This window comes from Epinephelus lanceolatus, chromosome 2, assembly GCF_041903045.1.
Source record: "Epinephelus lanceolatus isolate andai-2023 chromosome 2, ASM4190304v1, whole genome shotgun sequence".
NCBI lineage: Eukaryota > Metazoa > Chordata > Actinopteri > Perciformes > Serranidae > Epinephelus > Epinephelus lanceolatus.
In genome coordinates this window covers 15,439,021-15,459,971 of record NC_135735.1, presented here as the reverse complement: position 1 = coordinate 15,459,971, position 20,951 = coordinate 15,439,021, and the positions used below count along the sequence as shown (strand labels likewise).

General features: G+C 40.3%; 1 protein-coding gene across 1 annotated transcript; it reads left to right on the top strand.

Moving 5' to 3' along the window:
• The first annotated feature begins 46 nt into the window (after positions 1 to 46).
• Positions 47 to 15,165, top strand: LOC117258287 (zgc:158482). The gene is made up of 10 exons (XM_033629042.2): positions 47 to 831; positions 4,068 to 4,277; positions 4,365 to 4,523; positions 8,056 to 8,180; positions 11,671 to 11,865; positions 12,084 to 12,174; positions 12,333 to 12,531; positions 13,903 to 14,000; positions 14,145 to 14,275; positions 14,430 to 15,165. Exons 1-10 carry the CDS (start codon positions 348 to 350, stop codon positions 14,604 to 14,606), a joined length of 1,869 nt encoding a protein of 622 aa, XP_033484933.1. The 5' UTR covers positions 47 to 347; the 3' UTR covers positions 14,607 to 15,165.
• Positions 15,166 to 20,951: the final 5,786 nt, after the last annotated feature.

Here is a 20,951-nt window from a genome sequence, read left to right as displayed (position 1 = left end):
TAAAACTGCCTTTCTCATCTGACCCTGACACCAAACCTACATGTGGGAGATATTTGCTTTTTGATTGCTTGTTTTACATCTCTAACTAAGCCTTGATGCGATCTGTTATCTGAAGATCGAATACCACTTCCCACTTATCATCTTGTTTTTGCGACAAAAATAGGCATAGCAGTATTCCCTTCAATCATCCGAATTCCCAATTATACACATATTTGATCTTTTCTATAGACTTGACCCAGTTTTTGAGTAAATGCTCCGCCCCACTGAACTCAAGCCTTATTTGCAGCATTCCTCAGTTTGCAGCAGGGGCTGCACTTTTTTACGGGACCTCAGGCTAAACAGAAAACATGATGGAGATATATTTGTTTTCTGTTATTTTAGCAACTATCCTCATCACACCGTTTGCGCTTAAAACTCTGTCCCCTTATCTGTGGATGGATATTCTGTATTTTGGGGATCTCCTGCGCATTTTGGTGAAGTTTGTCTCGAGGCGAAGAAGGAGACCTTTCTTCTTTGTTTTGGACCGTTTCTTGGAGCAGACCACTGCGCATCCACACAAGCCCTTCATTGTGTTTGAAAATGAAAACTACTCGTACACTTTCACAGACAAGAGGAGCAACAAGACAGCCAACGCGCTCCAGTCTCACCCGGGATACAAAGCTGGAGACACCGTCGCACTTTTCATGGGGAATGAACCCGCCTTCATGTTTACCTGGCTGGCTTTGGCCAAATTAGGCTCTCCTGTGGCTCTCCTCAATCACAACATCCGCACAAAGTCTCTGCTGCACTGCTTTAACTGCTGCAAGGCCACAGTGTTGATTGCAGCCTCGGGTGTGTATCTGTGCACAGCAAAAGTTTACTTAAAGTTAAGGCAGATGGGCGTGCTTTTTAAGGAGCTGTTGGCTTCAGTCATGCATTCAGGTTGGATGTTACATTGTTTCTGCTCATCAGTTTGACCCCAGTCATGCCTAAAGGTTCAAGCTGTTTCTAAAAGTTGTGTCCCATGTTTGGCCCTTATGTGGCTCAAATTTTAAAATCCTTTACACCAGCAGAGCTGCACAAATAAATGAACAAATACAGGTTTAAAAATCTTGACAATCAGAATCTGGTTTATTGCCAAGTAGAGTATTGGTGCATAACAGCACATTTTTATGCTATGCTGTGCAGTTTAAAAAAAAAAAAAAGATTATGTTTAGGGAAGTATTTCCATTACATTGGGTCAAGTGACTGGTACAGCTAATATTTCATCAAAGATTTAAAGGGACTTGGGGAATTATCCTTAATACACCCCCTGCCAGATTGATTTTACACAGTCAAATGGAGGGGAAGGGGCTTAGGCTGATTATTAAAGGTCCCACATTATGCTCATGTTCATACTTGTACTTTGGGTTTCTATTAGAACATGTTTATGTGGTTCAGTGGTGTTCATTATGTCTTTAGTTTATGATGATGACTTTAAGTTCTCTTATCTGAGACATGTTAGGATATTACATACAGTACAGGCCAAAAGTTTGGACACACCTTCTCATTCAATGCGTTTTCTTTATTTTCATGACTATTTACATTGTAGATTCTCACTGAAGGCATCAAAACTATGAATGAACACATGTGGAGTTATGTACTTAACAAAAAAAGGTGAAATAACTGAAAACATGTTTTATATTCTAGTTTCTTCAAAATAGCCACCCTTTGCTCTGATTACTGCTTTGCACACTCTTGGCATTCTCTCCATGAGCTTCAAGAGGTAGTCACCTGAAATGGTTTTCCAACAGTCTTGAAGGAGTTCCCAGAGGTGTTTAGCACTTGTTGGCCCCTTTGCCTTCACTCTGCGGTCCAGCTCACCCCAAACCATCTCGATTGGGTTCAGGTCCAGTGACTCTGATGGCCAGGTCATCTGCCGCAGCACTCCATCACTCTCCTTCTTGGTCAAATAGCCCTTACACAGCCTGGAGGTGTGTTTGGGGTCATTGTCCTGTTGGAAAATAAATGATGGTCCAACTAAACGCAAACCGGATGGGATGGCATGTCGCTGCAGGATGCTGTGGTAGCCATGCTGGTTCAGTGTGCCTTCAATTTTGAATAAATCCCCAACAGTGTCACCAGCAAAACACCCCCACACCATCACACCTCCTCCTCCATGCTTCACAGTGGGAACCAGGCATGTGGAATCCATCCGTTCACCTTTTCTGCGTCTCACAAAGACACGGCGGTTGGAACCAAAGATCTCAAATTTGGACTCATCAGACCAAAGCACAGATTTCCACTGGTCTAATGTCCATTCCTTGTGTTTCTTGGCCCAAACAAATCTCTTCTGCTTGTTGCCTCTCCTTAGCAGTGGTTTCCTAGCAGCTATTTGACCATGAAGGCCTGATTGGCGCAGTCTCCTCTTAACAGTTGTTCTAGAGATGGGTCTGCTGCTAGAACTCTGTGTGGCATTCATCTGGTCTCTGATCTGAGCTGCTGTTAACTTGCGATTTCTGAGGCTGGTGACTCGGATGAACTTATCCTCAGAAGCAGAGGTGACTCTTGGTCTTCCTTTCCTGGGTCGGTCCTCATGTGTGCCAGTTTCGTTGTAGCGCTTGATGGTTTTTGCGACTCCACTTGGGGACACATTTAAAGTTTTTGCAATTTTCCGGACTGACTGACCTTCATTTCTTAAAGTAATGATGGCCACTCGTTTTTCTTTAGTTAGCTGATTGGTTCTTGCCATAATATGAATTTTAACAGTTGTCCAATAGGGCTGTCGGCTGTGTATTAAAATGACTTCTGCACAACACAACTGATGGTCCCAACCCCATTGATAAAGCAAGAAATTCCACTAATTAACCCTGATAAGGCACACCTGTGAAGTGGAAACCATTTCAGGTGACTACCTCTTGAAGCTCATGGAGAGAATGCCAAGAGTGTGCAAAGCAGTAATCAGAGCAAAGGGTGGCTATTTTGAAGAAACTAGAATATAAAACATGTTTTCAGTTATTTCACCTTTTTTTGTTAAGTACATAACTCCACATGTGTTCATTCATAGTTTTGATGCCTTCAGTGAGAATCTACAATGTAAATAGTCATGAAAATAAAGAAAACGCATTGAATGAGAAGGTGTGTCCAAACTTTTGGCCTGTACTGTACCTTGACATGTTTCGGCGGAAACTTCCGCCTTCCTCAGAAGTGTCAAGGTATGTAATATCCTAACATGTCTGAGATAAGAGAACCTAAAGTCATTAACATGTTTATGTGCCTTAATGTTCAAAAGACACATTATTTCTCTTATACTAACTGCCTGAATGTATCTATACTTACCCTTTGTCTGAAACGTTCCATTTTAGCGCCTGTTTCTTTAAGCTTCCCTCCTGAAAAGCCCAGTCTGCTCTGATTGGTCAGTGTTTCAGGGTCGTCCACATTTGCATCTCTGCATTGCAGCCAGGGGAGTGACTTTGACATCACTCTGGAAGCACTTTCTATTTTCCTGGTTCGAACCCCGAGGTGGGGGAGCCCTCCTGTGCAGAGTTTGCATGTTCTCCCCGTGTCAGTGTGGGTTTTCTCCAGGTACTCCGGCTTCCTCCCACAGTCCAAAGACATGCAGGTTAATTGGTGACTCTAAATTGCCCGTAGGTGTGAATGTGAGTGTGAATGGTTGTCTGTCTCTATGTGTCAGCCCTGTGATAGTCTGGCGACCTGTCCAGGGTGTACCCCGCCTGTAAACCAATGTCAGCTGGGATAGGCTCCAGTCCGCCACTAAACCTAACAGGATAAGAGGTTGCGGAAAATGATTGAATGTATGGTTTGATGAGTTTTAAGTAGGACCCTCAAAATTGCCCTGTCATGCAACGGTTGGAAACTGTACTTTTGTTCTCAAAATAAGTGCACATTGTCATTGTCCCCTGAATTAAACTCCCAGAGTTCACTGACAGTCTTCCAGCCTCTCAGTAACTGTTGTCCATACTTCTAACTCAAAGTGAAAGTTTGCAAGGTTCAGGTAGGCTTTTGCATTTTCTGTAAAGCTGCCAATATCTGTATGTTAATCTGAAACCAGTATCTCTGGGTTATGATTGTATTGTGTCCCTTTCCAGAGCTAAAGGAAGCAGTGGAAGATGTGCTGCCCTCACTCATCGAGCAGGGTGTCACCGTCCTCCTAATGACAAAACACTGTGACACCCCTGGGATTGAGAGCTTCTCTGATAAAGTGGACGAGGCGCCGGACACCCCGCTCCCTCGATCTCTCAGATCACACATCACATTCAAAAGTCCTGCAGTTTATATTTACACCTCTGGGACTACAGGTATGTGGTCGTGGCTGCTTTGGTTCCACAACAACGTACCACAGACGTTTTCAGGGTCTCTGCTTTTTGTGTCTGGTTGTATTTCAGGTCTCCCTAAGGCAGCCGTGGTCAATCAGAATCGCCTCTTAACAGCTCTGGTCGTTTTATCTTCAAACGGTGTAACATCCAGTGATGTCATCTACCTCAACCTGCCTCTGTACCACACGGCTGGATTCATCGTAGGGTTTATTGGCTCCATTGAGACAGGTGAGACAACTGAGATGTAGCTAAGAGCAAAGTGTAACACAAAGAAGGCTGTGAAGGCTGTGTGAGATTCCTTTCAAATGGATGAGTACGTATTTTACTGGATTAATGTTGTTAAACCAAACTGGTTAAAATTCAGACTGCAGCAAGAAGTAAAATCTGTACTAAAGCCTTTGGTAAGGTTCTTAATACCTTCTTGGGTTTAACAGGTTGACTACAATGGTTTACCGACTACAAGACAGTGATTTTTTCAATGCAAACTACTGTGAAATCAAACTGATCACATGCACAACATTTTTGTACCATAAACCAAACATAATTTAAAGATAACCATATGAAACAAAATAGTTTGACACACCAAACAGAAACTTTAAAAAAGTCACACAAAAGAGGTTGTGAATGCGAGTGGCTGTGAAATCCAAGCAGGGATGATGTGATGCATAATTTATGACAGATCTAGGTTCAGTTTGTCATACATTTTTGACATACAGTCACTGCCCTAACAGAACCACATGTCTCTGCTTTTTAAGCTAAATAAACAATTTAAAACAACATTGGATCGGTTCAAAAGTACATCCTCACAAAGCTGTGTAACAGAAATTCGACATTACACAATACTGCATCTGCAGTGTCTTGATGGTGTGACAGTTAAGACTGAAACACAAACCAGTGACGCTCCTTAAACTTTCGTACCTGATGCCTCATATTTTAAAATGTAGCTCTATTATGCTGACAGATTCACATGTTGGTTCATGGTAATCTTAATCTTTATTGTTTTTTATTGATTGTCAATTGAGTGACTGCAACTCAAACAAGCTCACACAGGACATTTGGCTGAGCATTGTGGGAACCACAATTGCCCTAAGAAATTTAAATTTAAACATTAAAACCACATTGGATCAGTTAAAAATGCATTGTCACAAAGCTGACAACAAAGCTGTGTTACAGAAGTTTGACATTAAACAATACCACATGTGTCTTGATGGTGTGATAGTTAAAACTGAAACATAAATCAGTGACACTCCTTTAGGGTTAGCCAGAGGTAAAGGTCATCTGTCCCTATTTTATGTCATTTATTGTATTTGTAAGGCCAATGCACATTAATCAGCATTTCTGTAAATGGGCCAGTGTTAGCCAGTTGGCTAACTTTCAACTCCAGTCCTTTGGCGAGATGTTTTGAAACCAATAAAAGGATAAAATCCACAGGACAATACACTGGATAAAGACAGCGTCGAGGCAGAAATACTCCATTAACTACAGCAAACAGAAATTCTCAAGGTAGAACACAGGTCATGCAAAGCAGCAAGCAACAGCAGAGCGCCAGTACAATACAACAACATGACAACAACTAACAGCATGCGAAGAGAGACGAAGAGATAAATAAGATAAATACAATAGTCATTATGGAGGTCTTGCTCCAGCTCCAAAGTCCATCTCTGAAACGTTAAAACATGCAGTTTCAGGTCAGCAATATGGTCATGTGCACTAACACACAAGCCATGCGACACAGAGTCAACCATGCTGTTAATAAGATAGATATTGTATACACACCCATGTAGAGATGCATGATAACCGTCAGTGTTCATACTCTGGTATACAGTTTATTGGTATATCGCTGCAACCGTAGGCTGCCTGTGGCTTTTTTTCTTAGTTTATGAAAAGTTGATGTTTTGGAGATACATGCATTTTACAGGACAACAAGGATAATTAACATATGATTATTGATCATTGTACTTCTTTATTATAGAAAAAAACAAAAGCCATAACATATAGTGACAAGAATGTAATCCATCACTGGCTTTCCACCTGCTATCACTGACAAGATATAGGGGTGTCATTTGGACATTAGATATCTGCAGTTAAAAGGGAAGTAAGGCCTCCGTTAGGTTCTCACACATGTACCTAAGTATGGGGTTATTGTGCTGCATAACTGTAAACCGAATTGAACTCATTCTCCTCCCTCCTCCTTCTCCCTCTGGTTTTCCCGCCCCTGTAGGAAACCAGATGAAAGAATCTTTTGTCACTGTGAACATGTAATCTGAACAGAGCCGGGTCAAACAAGACCAGATTACCTCGTCTTTATAACTGCTTCTTTCTAAATAGGCTAAAGTTCACACAGCTATTATATAGCTGAGTAAGCAGCCTGAGTTACACACACACACATCAGGAGATGTCCAACACTGCTCCACAACAATCACTGTCCTGTTGTGCACTACATGCAGTTCAATGGAATACAGTTTAATATTGTTGGCACGAGTATCTGGAAATATTCAGGTCTCACATAAAGTGTAGTCATTCATCTTTAATTCAAGTCAAAGTGTAGAAATAACCAGGGAAGTTAACACAATATTTGATGATTTATTAAACCTAAAAACATTATTACTTATTTAAAAAATGTAGACAAACATCCCAAAATAGACATGTCTTTTTGAAAATGGGCATCACCTGCATCTCTACTTTTGTAACAGAATAAAGTTTGAACACCAGTGGGTCGAGGTCGGGTATTTTGAGGAGCAAGAAGAAGAGAAAAAGAGTCCATCAGCACAACCTTCCAGACCAGAAATCATTAAACCTTGAAAAGGGTCTTTGAAATAATGTGTCTAACAGTACAATGGCAGAGTAGCCATACGTATTTACCCAAGCTTGGATTTACAACTTTTGATGTGGCAGTATTGTGACTGAGTTACCTGAGCAGTGGGAAAATGACTAAGGAGACACTATACAGCCACTTGGGTTGTGATAACTACCCATGCAAGTTAAACCATTATGTTCCTATGTACTGAAATGCAAGAAAGTGATGAGATTTCCCCTGATCACCTTCTTCATTAAAATCTAAACCTAACCCTCTGGACCCTAAATACCCATTTTGTCTATTTGTAAGGGTGGACAGGGGATCTTTAGTAGGTCAACAGTAGATGACACATAGAAGTGGTATACACAGTGGGAACCTGAGGTGCAGGTCTGTTTGAGGTGCAGGTCAGCACTGTGTGGCAAGGTTGACCAATCATAAATTTAAGTTATCAGAGACTCCAATACTTAGAAAGAAGAAGGTAGAAAAATAAGATGACGATGAAAGAGGAATATTTAGCAAAAGTCTGGCCTGATCTAGCTTTAAGAAACTGCAACATATTTGTAGAGTACACCACAGTAAAACTACTGGGCTATGGAAACGCCTGTGGATGAACAAACTGTGTGTAAAGCCTAATGGCTGAGGTAAACATACCCATGGAGAAGTGTTCAGAAAGGAAGGAAGAGGAGGAGAAAGAAAAGTAATATATCCATGAGGATCCATCAGTAGAACTTTCCAGGCCAAAAATATAATTAATCCTTGAAATATATTTGAAATCATGTCCTGTGTGCAAAGACTGGTTTATTTTCATCTATAGGAAGTTAGATTTCCTTGGAAGGAGATGGAGGAGAATATTAGCAAATACAAGAGGGACCTGTCTCTAAAAATGAATCTGTCATGATGTTTCATTTCTATGCTGTTTAGCTCATGATCAAATTTTCTTTTTTTTTCTGTCTTATTTTAAAGGGTCAACGATCATTCTGAGGAGGAAGTTCTCTGCCTCTCAGTTTTGGGACGACTGCAGGAAACACAGTGTGACTGTTGTGCAGTACATAGGAGAGGTGATGCGTTACCTCTGTAGCACACCGAAGGTAAAATGATTTTGACTCTTCCCAGCTTTTTCACACAGTGATGCTGCAGCCATGCACAGCTCAGTACTGCAAAACTTAGCAGTCATTCAGTTGAAGTAGGAATAATATCTGTTTTGCAGATATTTGAAGATTTTTAAGTCTAATAGAAATATTTTGTAATGATTTTAGAAGAGCAGTGTGTAGGATTGCAGATTGCAACCAGCTGAAACTTCCCCCACGTGCCAAGTGTGAACTTCTGGCTCGGATTTCTTCAGTTTTCATCGTTCAGAAGGTTTTTTTTTCAGGAGCCGAATTATCCACAGAGGTCTCTTCCTCTTCAAAACAAACAGACCCGGTGATCTAAAACGTTAAAAACACTGAATAAAACAGTTTCATGTTATGAATCAGTCTTTATCTGACGCTGTTCAACTCATTGCAGACGGTCCGCTAGCCCAGCACCTGCTAATGTGCTCACCTTTTCTCTCGGATAACTTAAGATCCAGACGTTCAGGAAGTTTTTACCAGGAGCCGAATTATCTGCGGAGGTCTCCTCTGCTTTAAAACAAATGGAATGGAATTTAATCAGGTAAAAAAAACTGAATAAAGCATTTTCACGTTAAAAAAACAGGTTTTTCCAACGTTATTTGGCTCGTTACAGACGGGCTGCTAACTACAGTGGTGAAAACTTGAATGGCCCTATCTAGACCCAGTGTTTGGTTTGTCTGTTCTGGGCTACTGTAGAAACATGGCAGTGCAACATGGCATAGTCCAATGAAGAGGGCCCACTCCCTTTGTAGATATAAACAGCTCATTCTAAGGTAACAAAAACACAATGATTCTTATTTTCAGGTGATTATACACTAAAAAAAACATACTTATTATATTATAGTCTATTTCTGCCCTAGATCGTACACACTTGACCTTTAAGCTGCCGATTCTGCCCTTTAATTTTCTTAATTATTTTTAGTTATTCCATGTTTCCCCCACTTTGTTGCCTTTGTAGTGTAGAAAAGCCTCTGCTGCTGCAGTGTCTTGATCATGTGACAGTTCAAACTGAAACACAAACCAGTGGCATTCCTTTAGGGTTGGCAGGCGGTAAAGGTCACCCTCCTTCTTTATTAGGAGACATATCAGGAGCATCTGAATAGATTATACCTCTAAGTTAAGATTTCTTTTGGCTAAAGGTTAAAGGTAAACTACGCAGGATTTTCCTAAAAAATGTTTAGACTCATACAGAATTAATCCCTCTTAATCATCACTAATGACCCACTAGAACTGTGTGGCCGAGTATTTATCTGCAGAGCCTCTGCCCTCTTCCTGTATTTTCTTTTTATTTTCTGTGTTTGGGACATTTATGGCGTGTACCCCATGTGCTCAGATCACGTCAGGGCTTTATAAAAAGGTGCCAGATTGTAAGCAGCAGGCATCCAAGAGATACAGCGCTGAAAAAAACACAAATAAAGTGAGGCGAAACGCCAAATGATAGTTAACCTGGGGTTGGTTTTCACTTTCACTTGGTGAGTATATCTGGTGTGTGTATTTACAAACAGTAACGACAATCGTGCCGAGTATTTCTTTGAGGGTGACTCAAATATATATAATTGCAGTGTTAGTTTTACTGTTTAATAACCTTTATTTATTCATTAAGTGCCAGTTTTTAGTGTGATTGCAACTCAAACAAGCTCACACAGTTCCTTTGGCAGGGCGCTGTGGGAACCACGCCTCCTCTCTGCCATCTTGACTCACACTCGAGACAGCTGCTGAGACAGAGCACTTTTAACCGGCTGCAGCAGGCTGCCATTGAGGCAGACCTACTCAGAGATAACTTTCCAAATCTGTACATTCCCGCAGCACAACACAGCTGGCTTACCAAAATAGAAATCGTTAAATCTCAACTATCATATTCCAGCCTCCTGCGTCATTATCTGTAGGGGTTTGAACAGCGTGGCACATTATGGATACGACTGCAGATCTGATGAATAGACATTTGTAAAAGGCATTGCACAACTCTCAGATTTTTTATAGGATGTGTCTGACTGTATTTAGGAGTACTGTAAACACTGTACCTACATGTATGGCCATTCAGAGTATCAAATTGCATCACATGAAGTGCAGTCTCAATTTACTGCATGACCCTTCTTCAGTGAGAGGAGGTGGTCTGTCTGTATCTGGTCACCACTAGGAATAGATGCTGGCCTTAACTTAGGAAGACATATCATGTAACTTGGCAACCACATGACCTTGGACTAGTATGGGTCACATTTATTACAGTATATGGTATTTCTGATACAGTATTTGTTTGGTTTTTCTTTAGAGAGACGAGTTTTTTTAAGCCTCACACTGTATTTCTTCAGTATTTCTTCTGTCTCTGATTAGGTCATTTACAGTTAATAGATTCTAGCACTTCGATTATTTTAATCAAAGCGAGGGTAGGCACAAATCTAAGAAAAAATTACAGGCAGAATTTGAAAATACACCCTCCTCCTGCAGCTCTCCCCTCTTTGTCCTAAGCCCCTCCCACCAGATGACTGCAGGCACATGCACACACTTCATACAGTAACAGTTGTTTCCCGTTATTTCATTGTACAGTTGCTTGCAGCTCAGTCACTCAGCTCTCATCGCACCTCTCTCTCTGTTCATCAAACTACAAATTAGACAAGAAATAGCTAGCTAGCCACCCCACGGTCCCTTCCCCATGCTCCCCTCCATTGTGGAGAGAAAAGCGGGGAGCCACTACAGCGGCTCGAGTTCGGCCAATGCAAACCCATCAGAGTGGGGTATCACAGCGGGCTAGAGGCCAGCAGCAGTTCTCGGTCTAACCAGTGTAAGGGCAGCAACAGAAAGTTTGCTGATCCTGCAGGACAGAGAGCATATCTTATTTTGTCTTTCATGTTGTGTAGCCTTTGTAAATGCTTGTGTTATCCAGAGCTGCTTTGTGGAGGAACTTGTTGCTGGGCACCTGTCAGTCTCTTTCTGTTTTTTGAGCCATGCACTGTTCATATTTGGTGCTTCAAGTGCTGAACAGATTGGTGGTATTAGCTTTGGGCGCTGAAATGTTTTTTTCCTGCAGTGTTTACATTTGATTTCCTTCTGTTCAATGTCATCTTCACAAAAGCCAAAATGTGTCCAGACAACGGAGTCGGCATTTCTCTTTGGTAGAAGCTGCTCAGGTTGCTCAGTTGGCTCGATGTTTGAGTTCTCATCCATGTCGCTTTCAGGTTGTGGACTGGACGGGGTGGAGTCACATGACTACATACAGTAGTGCATTTTTAAGGGGACAGTACATGAACACACACAGTAGGGAAAGTATTAGCAGAATAATAAAAAAAAGTCGGTTAGAGGTTCTGAATGTCGGTTTTGATTGATTTTAAATTCACTGCCTATTCACTTCACTAGTTATATTTACAGTAACTGTCTACCCCAGCTTTAATTAGCCATCAAAACATTTTTTTTCTTTAGTACTTAAAAAATGCTTGTTGTATTTAATTTTAATTTTTATGTGACATTACAGAAAGAAAATGACAAGGACCATAAAGTACGCCTGGCCATTGGCAACGGTGTCAGAGCAGAGATATGGAGAGAGTTTGTCAGTCGCTTTGGGAACATTCAAATCCGAGAGTTTTACGCCTCCACTGAGGGAAATGTGGGATTTGTCAACTATGCAGGGAAAATTGGAGCAATTGGACGAATAAACTTTTTTCACAAGGTGAGAATGAGATTAAAACAAGCATATGTGTCTGTTAACATTGTTCCTGCTATCACTGACAGCCAATTTATCAGTGTGTATGTTGGAATCACACACGTCATATATTAGAATGCAATGGTTGTTTGTCAATGAATATTACAGGAATTATGTTTTTTCTGCTGTTACAAAAATGTGTTGGGCACAAAATGCAACACTGATGTCTTTACTTCCTCCTGTAGAGGCTGTTCCCCTTCGCCCTGATCAAGTATGACACAGAGCGGGATGAGCCAATTAGAGATGCTAATGGCCTCTGCGTGGAGTCGCCCAAAGGTAAAGGAAACTCATGCTTAAACTTGCACTAGCATGTACCATGATGCTCAATATTACAGCTGGACTTTTTACCAACTAAATTAGGATGCCAATGATGGGGCAAGTAGTCCACTGATAGACAGTGGCGGTAAAAGACATCTCTTGGCTTTTTCTTTAAGGTGAGACAGGACTCCTGGTGTCAAAGATCACAGACATCGCTCCTTTTGTTGGCTACGCCAAGAATGAAGAACAGACGGAGAAGAAAAGACTTCGAAACGTTTTCAAGAAAGGAGATCTTTACTTCAACAGCGGAGACCTGATGAGGATCGATAAAGACAACTTCATTTACTTTCAGGATCGTGTAGGTGACACATTCAGGTACAGAAATTCACCCTGCTTGGATTTTGAAACTTAGTTTTTCTTTACTTACTTACAGAATCACTGTTTGTAGTTTATCTTTATAAGATTAAATTATTCATAAGGGTCATATGTTTTTTCCCCCAGGTGTGTTTTTGTTTTTGTTATATATTTTCATGAATATCCTCCTGTTTGAGACGTGAACCGAGTTATTGGTATGCAGCTCTCTACCAACACTATCAAAACTAAAGAATTAATAGGAATATTTTTTCTAGTCAACAGCACATTTGAATAAACACAATACATGTACAATACATTTCCTGTTGACCTCTTAATGCAGTTTTCAGCAGTCCTGCAACATTTAAAGATGTTATATACGACATTCGTAGTCTGAGCTGGGACTGCCTGCACACAGCTCTCACCTCTAACGTCACAAGCAAACATAGTGGAGGCTAAGCCAAAATAGCTGTGGTAGGGTGCTCGAAACTTTTGATGTCTCTCCCTCAATAGAAATTGAACTGTTGCGCATTGTTTTCAGTTTATGCTTCAGGAAAAGGTTTTAAGTCGTCTCCATGGTAACCAGAGAACCTCTTTTTTACGCTTTGAATCTATTTCTGTCACATTTAGTGAAGCCAAATCTGCACTGACAGCTTGAATCACATAAATGTCCCGCTGTATAGGTGCGTTTTACTTTTTAACCGTATATACATTGATTGATAAGCTCCCAGTCTGTCTGTGAGCAATAGGTTCCCCTCACTCACTACAGTGGGCTGGGAATTAAAATCAATGAATCAGTAAATACACTATTGATTTCTTCCTGAAGGTGACATAAAAAGCATCTTGGTTCAGTAAATGTCAGTCAGTCAGTCTGGTCAGCTGTGGACTGAGACACAGACGCTAACAGTGACAACAGCAACAGTGCTGATAAAGCTTATAGTGTTAATCTGGAGGGTAACCAGAGGATGGGCCTTTGGCTTCTGCGTCATTATCGGCGATAACAGCTGTATGAATGCAGTGTAGAGCAGCGGTGAGCAGCTAGCCAGTGGGATACACTCACAGGGACTCAGCTGCCAGTCTGGCTTCCAAAATAAAGAACAAAAATGTGAAGTGTGATTTTACCCTCTGCTTTGGACGCCACTACTCCCGATATCTTAGCAGCAAATAGTTGTTCGCTGTTACAGTAGTTTTCAAAATCTCATCTATTAAACCTTTAATGTACAATGCTGCATGTTATGCCCTAGGCTTCTTAAAAAAAAAGCTAGGCGAACTTGTATTTGTAGCTCAGACATGGAGGTGTTTCAGTTTCCTCACATGCACAGACCTGTAAATTGTACTTTTGCCTCAGGTTAAAAAAGCAGCCTGTATGAAGTTGTAACTTGTTTGAGCCTACAGGTGGAAAGGCGAGAATGTGGCAACGAACGAGGTGTCCGACATCCTGACGATCAGCGATTGTCTCAAAGAAGCCAACGTTTATGGAGTCCAAGTACCAGGTGATGGTCATATCCCCTGTACATTGTACCTCACAGTATGTTTGATAAGAGTGTCCAGACTTCCTCATGGCAGAACATTGAAGAGAGACATTGATTTGATAATGGATTGGTAAGTGTCAGTTTCAATTTTGTTTTGCAATGAAGGGCATGAGGGGCGGGTAGGAATGGCAGCAGTCACTGTGAAGGAGGGTGCTGAGTTCAATGGAAGCAGAATATATAACCATGTGGTTAACTACCTGCCTTCATATGCCCGACCTCGCTTTATCAGAATACAGGTATGTTAACTTCACACATGCTTCACTGCATTTCACTTCTGGAAGAAAAACCATGTATCAAAAATAATGCAATATTTATGCCACCTTTTCCCCATTGTGTTTGCAGATTATGATACTTTGATGCTTTTTTGATTGAGTATTTTGTACCACGCAGAATGCCGTTGAGGTGACAGGGACTTTCAAGCAAATGAAGGTGAAGTTAGTGGAGGAGAGTTTCGATCCAGGACGTATCCAGGACCCTCTTTACATCCTTGATGATGCAGAGAAAAGTTACGTACCGCTGACAGCTCAGGTCTACAGCTTCATCATATCAGGACACATCAAACTATGAGTAGACTCTCAGTGTTCATTAAATGTGCGGGCATTGATACTTTTAATAATGAACTTCATCTTAGTGACTGAACAGAGATTTTAACTCATGTTATTTGTGTGTTGTAAAATAATATGGAGACATAGTAAATGGTTTCATTAAAAGCAGTAGATGGGATCAGAATATAAATGATATATTTACTGCCAAGTGATAATATAAAAAGTACATTTACAAGCATGAGGACTTCTGCTTTTACTTTATTCAGTCTAAAAATGGTGCTGAGAAGCAACGCTGTACATATGAATGATCAAATTGTTTACTGAGATGCTTCTGACAGCGAGGACAGTGGCTTTTAGACTTTCTCTCAATTTTTTTTTTGCCAGATTTCTGCCTACCCAGCTTTAATGCAATGCTTATAGGAAAGACTTGAGCAGCATGTAATTGCTTAGAGTTACAAAAAATATGTAACACAGGTCCTAATATGAATTTCATGTTTATGTGTCAATATCTGTAAATATGAATTACTTACATTACTACATCTCCTATAAATTAAAGTAATTCTAACTTGTTTCCATGTGTATATCACCTCTGATTTACTCGTAATAATCAAATCAAAGACAAATTCCAGGTGTGACTGAAGGGGACGACCATAAGGTGGAGACAAAAACACATGCAACCAGAGTCTCTGTCCTCAGTGTAATTGGGATACACAGCACATTACATTTTACATTATATAATTTAATGTAGACACCCTAAAATGACACCTTGATGTGATTATTAAACATTGTGTTCCAAAACCATCGACATTCATCTGCAGCCTATTGTCTAAATTATCACAGACTGCTAAGGCTTCTCTTAGGTGGAACAACTAACGTGCAAAAAAACATGACAAACGTGCATAGGAGTACGTGTACACTTCTGTGTTTAGTATGTTCTGACATGGACACCATGTTTATGCACTCTAGTGGTGTCCAGACACTATAACGTTGACGACTTTTCTAGGTTAGAAGCAGAGAATAGCTAAATAACTGCAGTAAACATTATCAGCAACTAAAACTTTTTTTTTTACATGAATGAAAACAGTATTCTTCTTGTGGTTATGCACATGTTCAAAAGCCTCTGAGATTGTGACAATTTCAGACGTCAATAACTGCATCTAAAACACACAACTGTGCAGCAAAAGCCTGTATGGGTTTCTTTAAGGGGGGTGTTTTTCCGTATCCGTTGTAAGGGTCAAAGGACAGAGGGATATCGGATGTTGTAAAGCCCTCTGATGCAGATTGTGATTTGTGATTTTGAGCTTTATAAACGAAATTGTATTGGCTTAAACGTGCAACTGGAGTGAATGAAACAAGTGACGAGAAGACAGCACTGTTAGTGAGGGGGAGGAGATGGGCCTGGGGGGGCACTACAGCGGTGTGACAGCAAACCGATGATGTCAACTCGCTGTCAGAGAGAGGAGAGAATGAGAGAGCAGTTCTTAGTATTAAAACTGTTTGAAAAGATATGCATCAAAATCAATATGTTTGACAGCACTAATGCACTCTATGATTTTCTTATTTTTCATGTTGTATGACAGTATGGATTCGGGCATTACCATCTACAATCAGACATCTTAGATTAAGCACTGAAAATAAAGAACAAAAACCCTGTCCGGTGGCATCACTTTCACACACTGAAAAGATACAGTCATCATAGCATGAGAGCCTTACTCATTATTGTTTTCTCAAATTACTTTCTTAATATATGAACAGTCTAGCCCAAGAGCCTCTTTCCAGATATATCCACAGACAAGACAGTGACAGAGTAACTGGGGGCATGTTGAATGGCAGCTTTAAATACCACATTGTAGATGGAAATTTGGACAGTCAGCTTTCTCCATGTCAACTCTGGAAAACATTCCCCACTGAAAACAATTAAATTCCAGATATGAGGTCCTTTACAACAAAGTTAAAGTGCTGGCTAAAGCAAACCAGAGCTGTACCCATTTTTAGCTACTTGTATTGTAAATTCAGCCCAGTTGGTGGAAGAAAATGTTGGAATTGTATGTTTCTGCGAACAACAAATACGTTGGCATGTTTCAAGCGTATCATATCACTTGGTCATCTGAAAGTGGAGGTGATGGTGGACACTGTGACAACTGGTTGAGAAGTCTGCCAAGCTGGAGATCACTGTTCAAAAACAACACCACCAGTTGTGTTTGCTGACCCTTGGTGACGTTTCCACCGGTGTTTGTGGCATGGAACCTGGGTGTTTTTCATTGATTTGTCCCTGCGTTTTCAGCAGGTTTTGTGCTGCCAAACATGGGTGTTTTGAGCCAAACATGATCTTTTTCTGACCAAAACCAAGTGTTTTTTGTGCCTTAACCTTTTGCCTGATGAAGATCTAGTTACTGAAACATCACAATAAATGTATCACTTGCAAGTTAGACAGTGTGCAGGAGTTTGTCTGCAAATTGTGTCCTGCTCCTCCCACTCCTCTGCACCTGTGTTAGACTTCACCACAGCGTTGAGAAATGTTTCAATGTATAAGCTACAAAATAATGTACAGATGTAACATATCCAGAAACATACAAGTATTTTTTTTTTGGCAATTACCAAAGTGTATTGTGGTATGTGTATCTTGTGGTTTTTATGATACTGAAAGCTGTATAATTAAATAACACTGTAAAGCCCAATGAGGACGAAAGCTAAATAAAGGCAATAGCTATAAACCCTGCAGCACATCCGTTTCATGCTCTGGATTTGAACAACGTTAAATTGCATTGCGCCTATCAAACAAATCTATTCAACTCACTTCAGCCCCTGAAAATTTTTAATGATTACAAAATAAGTTGCAGATTTCCTTCAGAGGGACAAAGTCCTGCTGCAGGTAGAACTTGTACAAAACTATCAGCATAGGTCAATTTGAATCAGTTTCAATTCAAACATCAATTCAAGAATCACTTTTTCACCCATTACACAACAGCAAATTCACCTACACACAGGGAAATAATAAATACATAAACAAACCATGACAGACAAAACCTCTAATCTAATCTTAGAGGTGCACTATTGTTGCACAAGTTCAGTGTAATATTCACTCCACCACCCTGATGGAGGGAAAGGTGTTTTTATTTTTTTATAGTCAGTCTGTAGCTTTAGATGTAAAAATAAGTTAATATTTGATTTGATTGTTGGAGCTCTTGCTTGGTGTCACAGTGAAGTCAGTCCAGAGGTAGGACCAGGTCATTGTTTTGCAAGTAAGTCTTGGCACTCAAATCCCAACTCAAGACTGACAAGTCCAGAGTCCTAAACTTTGAGTTCCTGATCCTAAAGAAGTCTAAATGTGCTCTTCGACCACCACATAGTTTTTGAACGTGAACAAAATTATCTTTGGTATCATTTGTTTTCCGCCAACTGGTGCTCATTAACGTAACGTTAGTTCTCCCTGGTTCTTGGTTGTTATCATCAAGTGTACTGGCCATAAATCCATTCTTGTCCTCCTAGATTTAAGGGCCGCATTCAACACCATTGACCGTGACATCCTTCTGGACTGTCTCCAAACCTGGGTAGATATTAATGGCACAGCTCTACAATGGCTCAGGTCATACCTAGTAGGCTGGTCTTTTTGTGAGGGTAATGCCGATGCCAGGGAAAGTGATGGTCATCTTATACACAGACATAATAGCAGTTTCCATTTGTATGCAGATGATACTCAGATCTATTTAAGTTGTGATCCAACATAAAACTATCAGAACAAACCTAACCTGCTATTTTATGACATTCACAAGTGGACATCACAACATTTCCTGCAGCTTAATCTATGTCCCACACAATAACTCCACATGTAACAGGCAGAACTTCACAGGACGTCTGGAAACTGTTATTCATGCATTCATAACAAGTCAATTAGAATATTGCAATTCCTTGCTCTCTGGGATCAGTACAAAATCCCTCTCATGCCTCCAGCTCATCCAAAACTCTGCCGCCAGAATCTTGACTTGGACAAGGAAGTATGACCATATCACACCAATCCTGGCTTCCCCAGAGTGGTTATCTATTGCTTTGAGAATGGATTTTTAAGATTTTATTGATTATTTACAAAACCCTTAGAGGCCTCGCTCCAAGATTTATAACAGATCTTTTATTGCCTTATAATCCTTCTCTCGCCTGAGATCCTCAGATGCATCTTTTCTTGTTGTTCCAAGGTCTAGATTAATTCACAAAGGTGACAGAGGCTTTGCAGTCAGAGCTCCTCGACTCTGGAATGACCTGCCTGAGGAGATCAGGGCTGCAAACTCTCAGGTGCTATATAAAGCTTCTTCTTCTTCTTCTTCTCCTTCTAATTCTTTGCTGCAAATTGAGTGGATGCAGAGGGAATGTGGAGCTAGGGAATTAGGCGTTGGCTTGCAGGTAATGAATAATGTCAACGTTAGCTGAGTCAGAGGGCTCAAGTCCAAGTGAAGTCATGAGTCGTTGGTGTTTAAGTCGAGTTGGAAGTCTTTTTTGATATTAAGTCAGGTCTAAAGTCATCAAATTTACCTTGAGTCCACACCTCAGTCAGTAACAGGCATGATGGAAATAACTTTATTATTCAAATGCAATTTTTCCAGCCTTCTTACAAATAATTATTGTGAATTTCAGTAGTATTTTCTCTTCATTAGTTGTCCCAGTTTAGACACAAAATGGACTAAATGTTCATCTTGTCTTGTTTGAGCGGAACGATAACAGATCACAAGTTGTGTTCAGCCAAAACACACAGACAATGTTCTGTATGATTCAGGACATGGTGAGAAACAGATATTTCTTCAGACTTCATCTTGTTTCCCAACTAATCACTGATCCAAAATGAATCATGAATTATTGTCACTTTCACTGCTGTGAAATTAAACCACTGTCCAAAAAAAAAAAATCACATTATAGCCAGTCTGACAACAAGTAAGCTCGTCCAGTGTAAAACAAGACCGTCTCCCTCCAACACTCTGACAGATTCGGGTTCAGCAACTGCCCAGTGTGAGTGGAGACAAATGCGGAATTGCTGCTTTCTCACTTCCATATGTCTTATGAGACCAAGACTCAATTTGAAGTAATGTTTACTGAGAAAAGAGCAAAGGCAAGGAGTGGAGAATAAAGGAGAGGAGAGAACACACTTAGCCTGACTGTTGCAACTGAACATAGGTAGATTGTTGGTTTATCATATTTATTCAGAAAATACCATTTGCATGGTTATTTTTGAATGGTTATTTGCTTTTATTTACAGTGTGGCATTGTTTTCTTTGTTGATAAATGTCTGGACTCATATTAAAATGGAAAATAAGCCTACGTGGTTATGAACTTGCTCTGTGATTATGTGAAACTGTGGAGTGATGTATGAGGACATATGTGTGACATGTTTTTGTTTGTCAGTTTGTTTTGTTCTCTTTTCTTCTAGACTTATTTGTAAATTATTCTTTATGTACTGGAGTCCACCTTTAAGTCATAAAAAATACATGCCTTGTGCATGCCCAGAAAATAATGTATATGTATGCCATGTGCTGAGCCTTTTAAACCAATAAAAACTTGAATTAAAGCTGCAAGCAAGGGTGTTGGAATGACCTGTTGCACATTTTCTGTGTCCACTACGGCTGAATCCAAATGTCCACCCTCTGGACTTGCGGACTGAGCCCTGGTGGACTTCAGTTGTATGTAATGTCACGTGGAAACATTTAACTATTGCTGCTGTCATATTCAGATATATGTCATATAAGTTGATGAATAGTGCCTATACAGCTGTTCCTGCAGGTAATAAGATATAAATCCCATGTATAGCCTTTTTGTGACTGAGCAAAAATGTATCTCTATGTAACACACAGGCTACATGCCTTCAAAAACAGACATGCTTGTATTAAGGACAGGACTATAACTCAATAAGTAAGTATTAGCGGGCAAGGTGGGAAGCATGGATAATTACAGACCTATTGCACTAGCCAGTGTGGTATCCATATTATTAGATAGATTATGTGCATTTCTAGGTACCTCGGACAATCAGTTTGGTTTTAAGGCCAAGCATGGTACTGATGTATGTATCTATGTATTAAAGGAAATAGTAGAAAATTATAGAAGACAGAACTCCTCTGTTTTAATTGGTTTTATTGACGTCTCTAAGGCTTTTGACCGAGTCAACCATCATAAGCTCTTTTTAAAGTTGAGTCAAAGGGGTGTGCCTGACAGTGTAACTAGGATTCTGTCTTATTGGTATGCTAACCAGAGCATGCAGATAAAATGAGGGAATGTAATCTCTGCTGCATTTGGTGTGGGTAATGGAGTTCGCCAGGGAGGACTCTCACCAGCCCTTTTTAACATGTATATGGATGATCTATCAGACCAGCTAAGAAACTGTAAAACA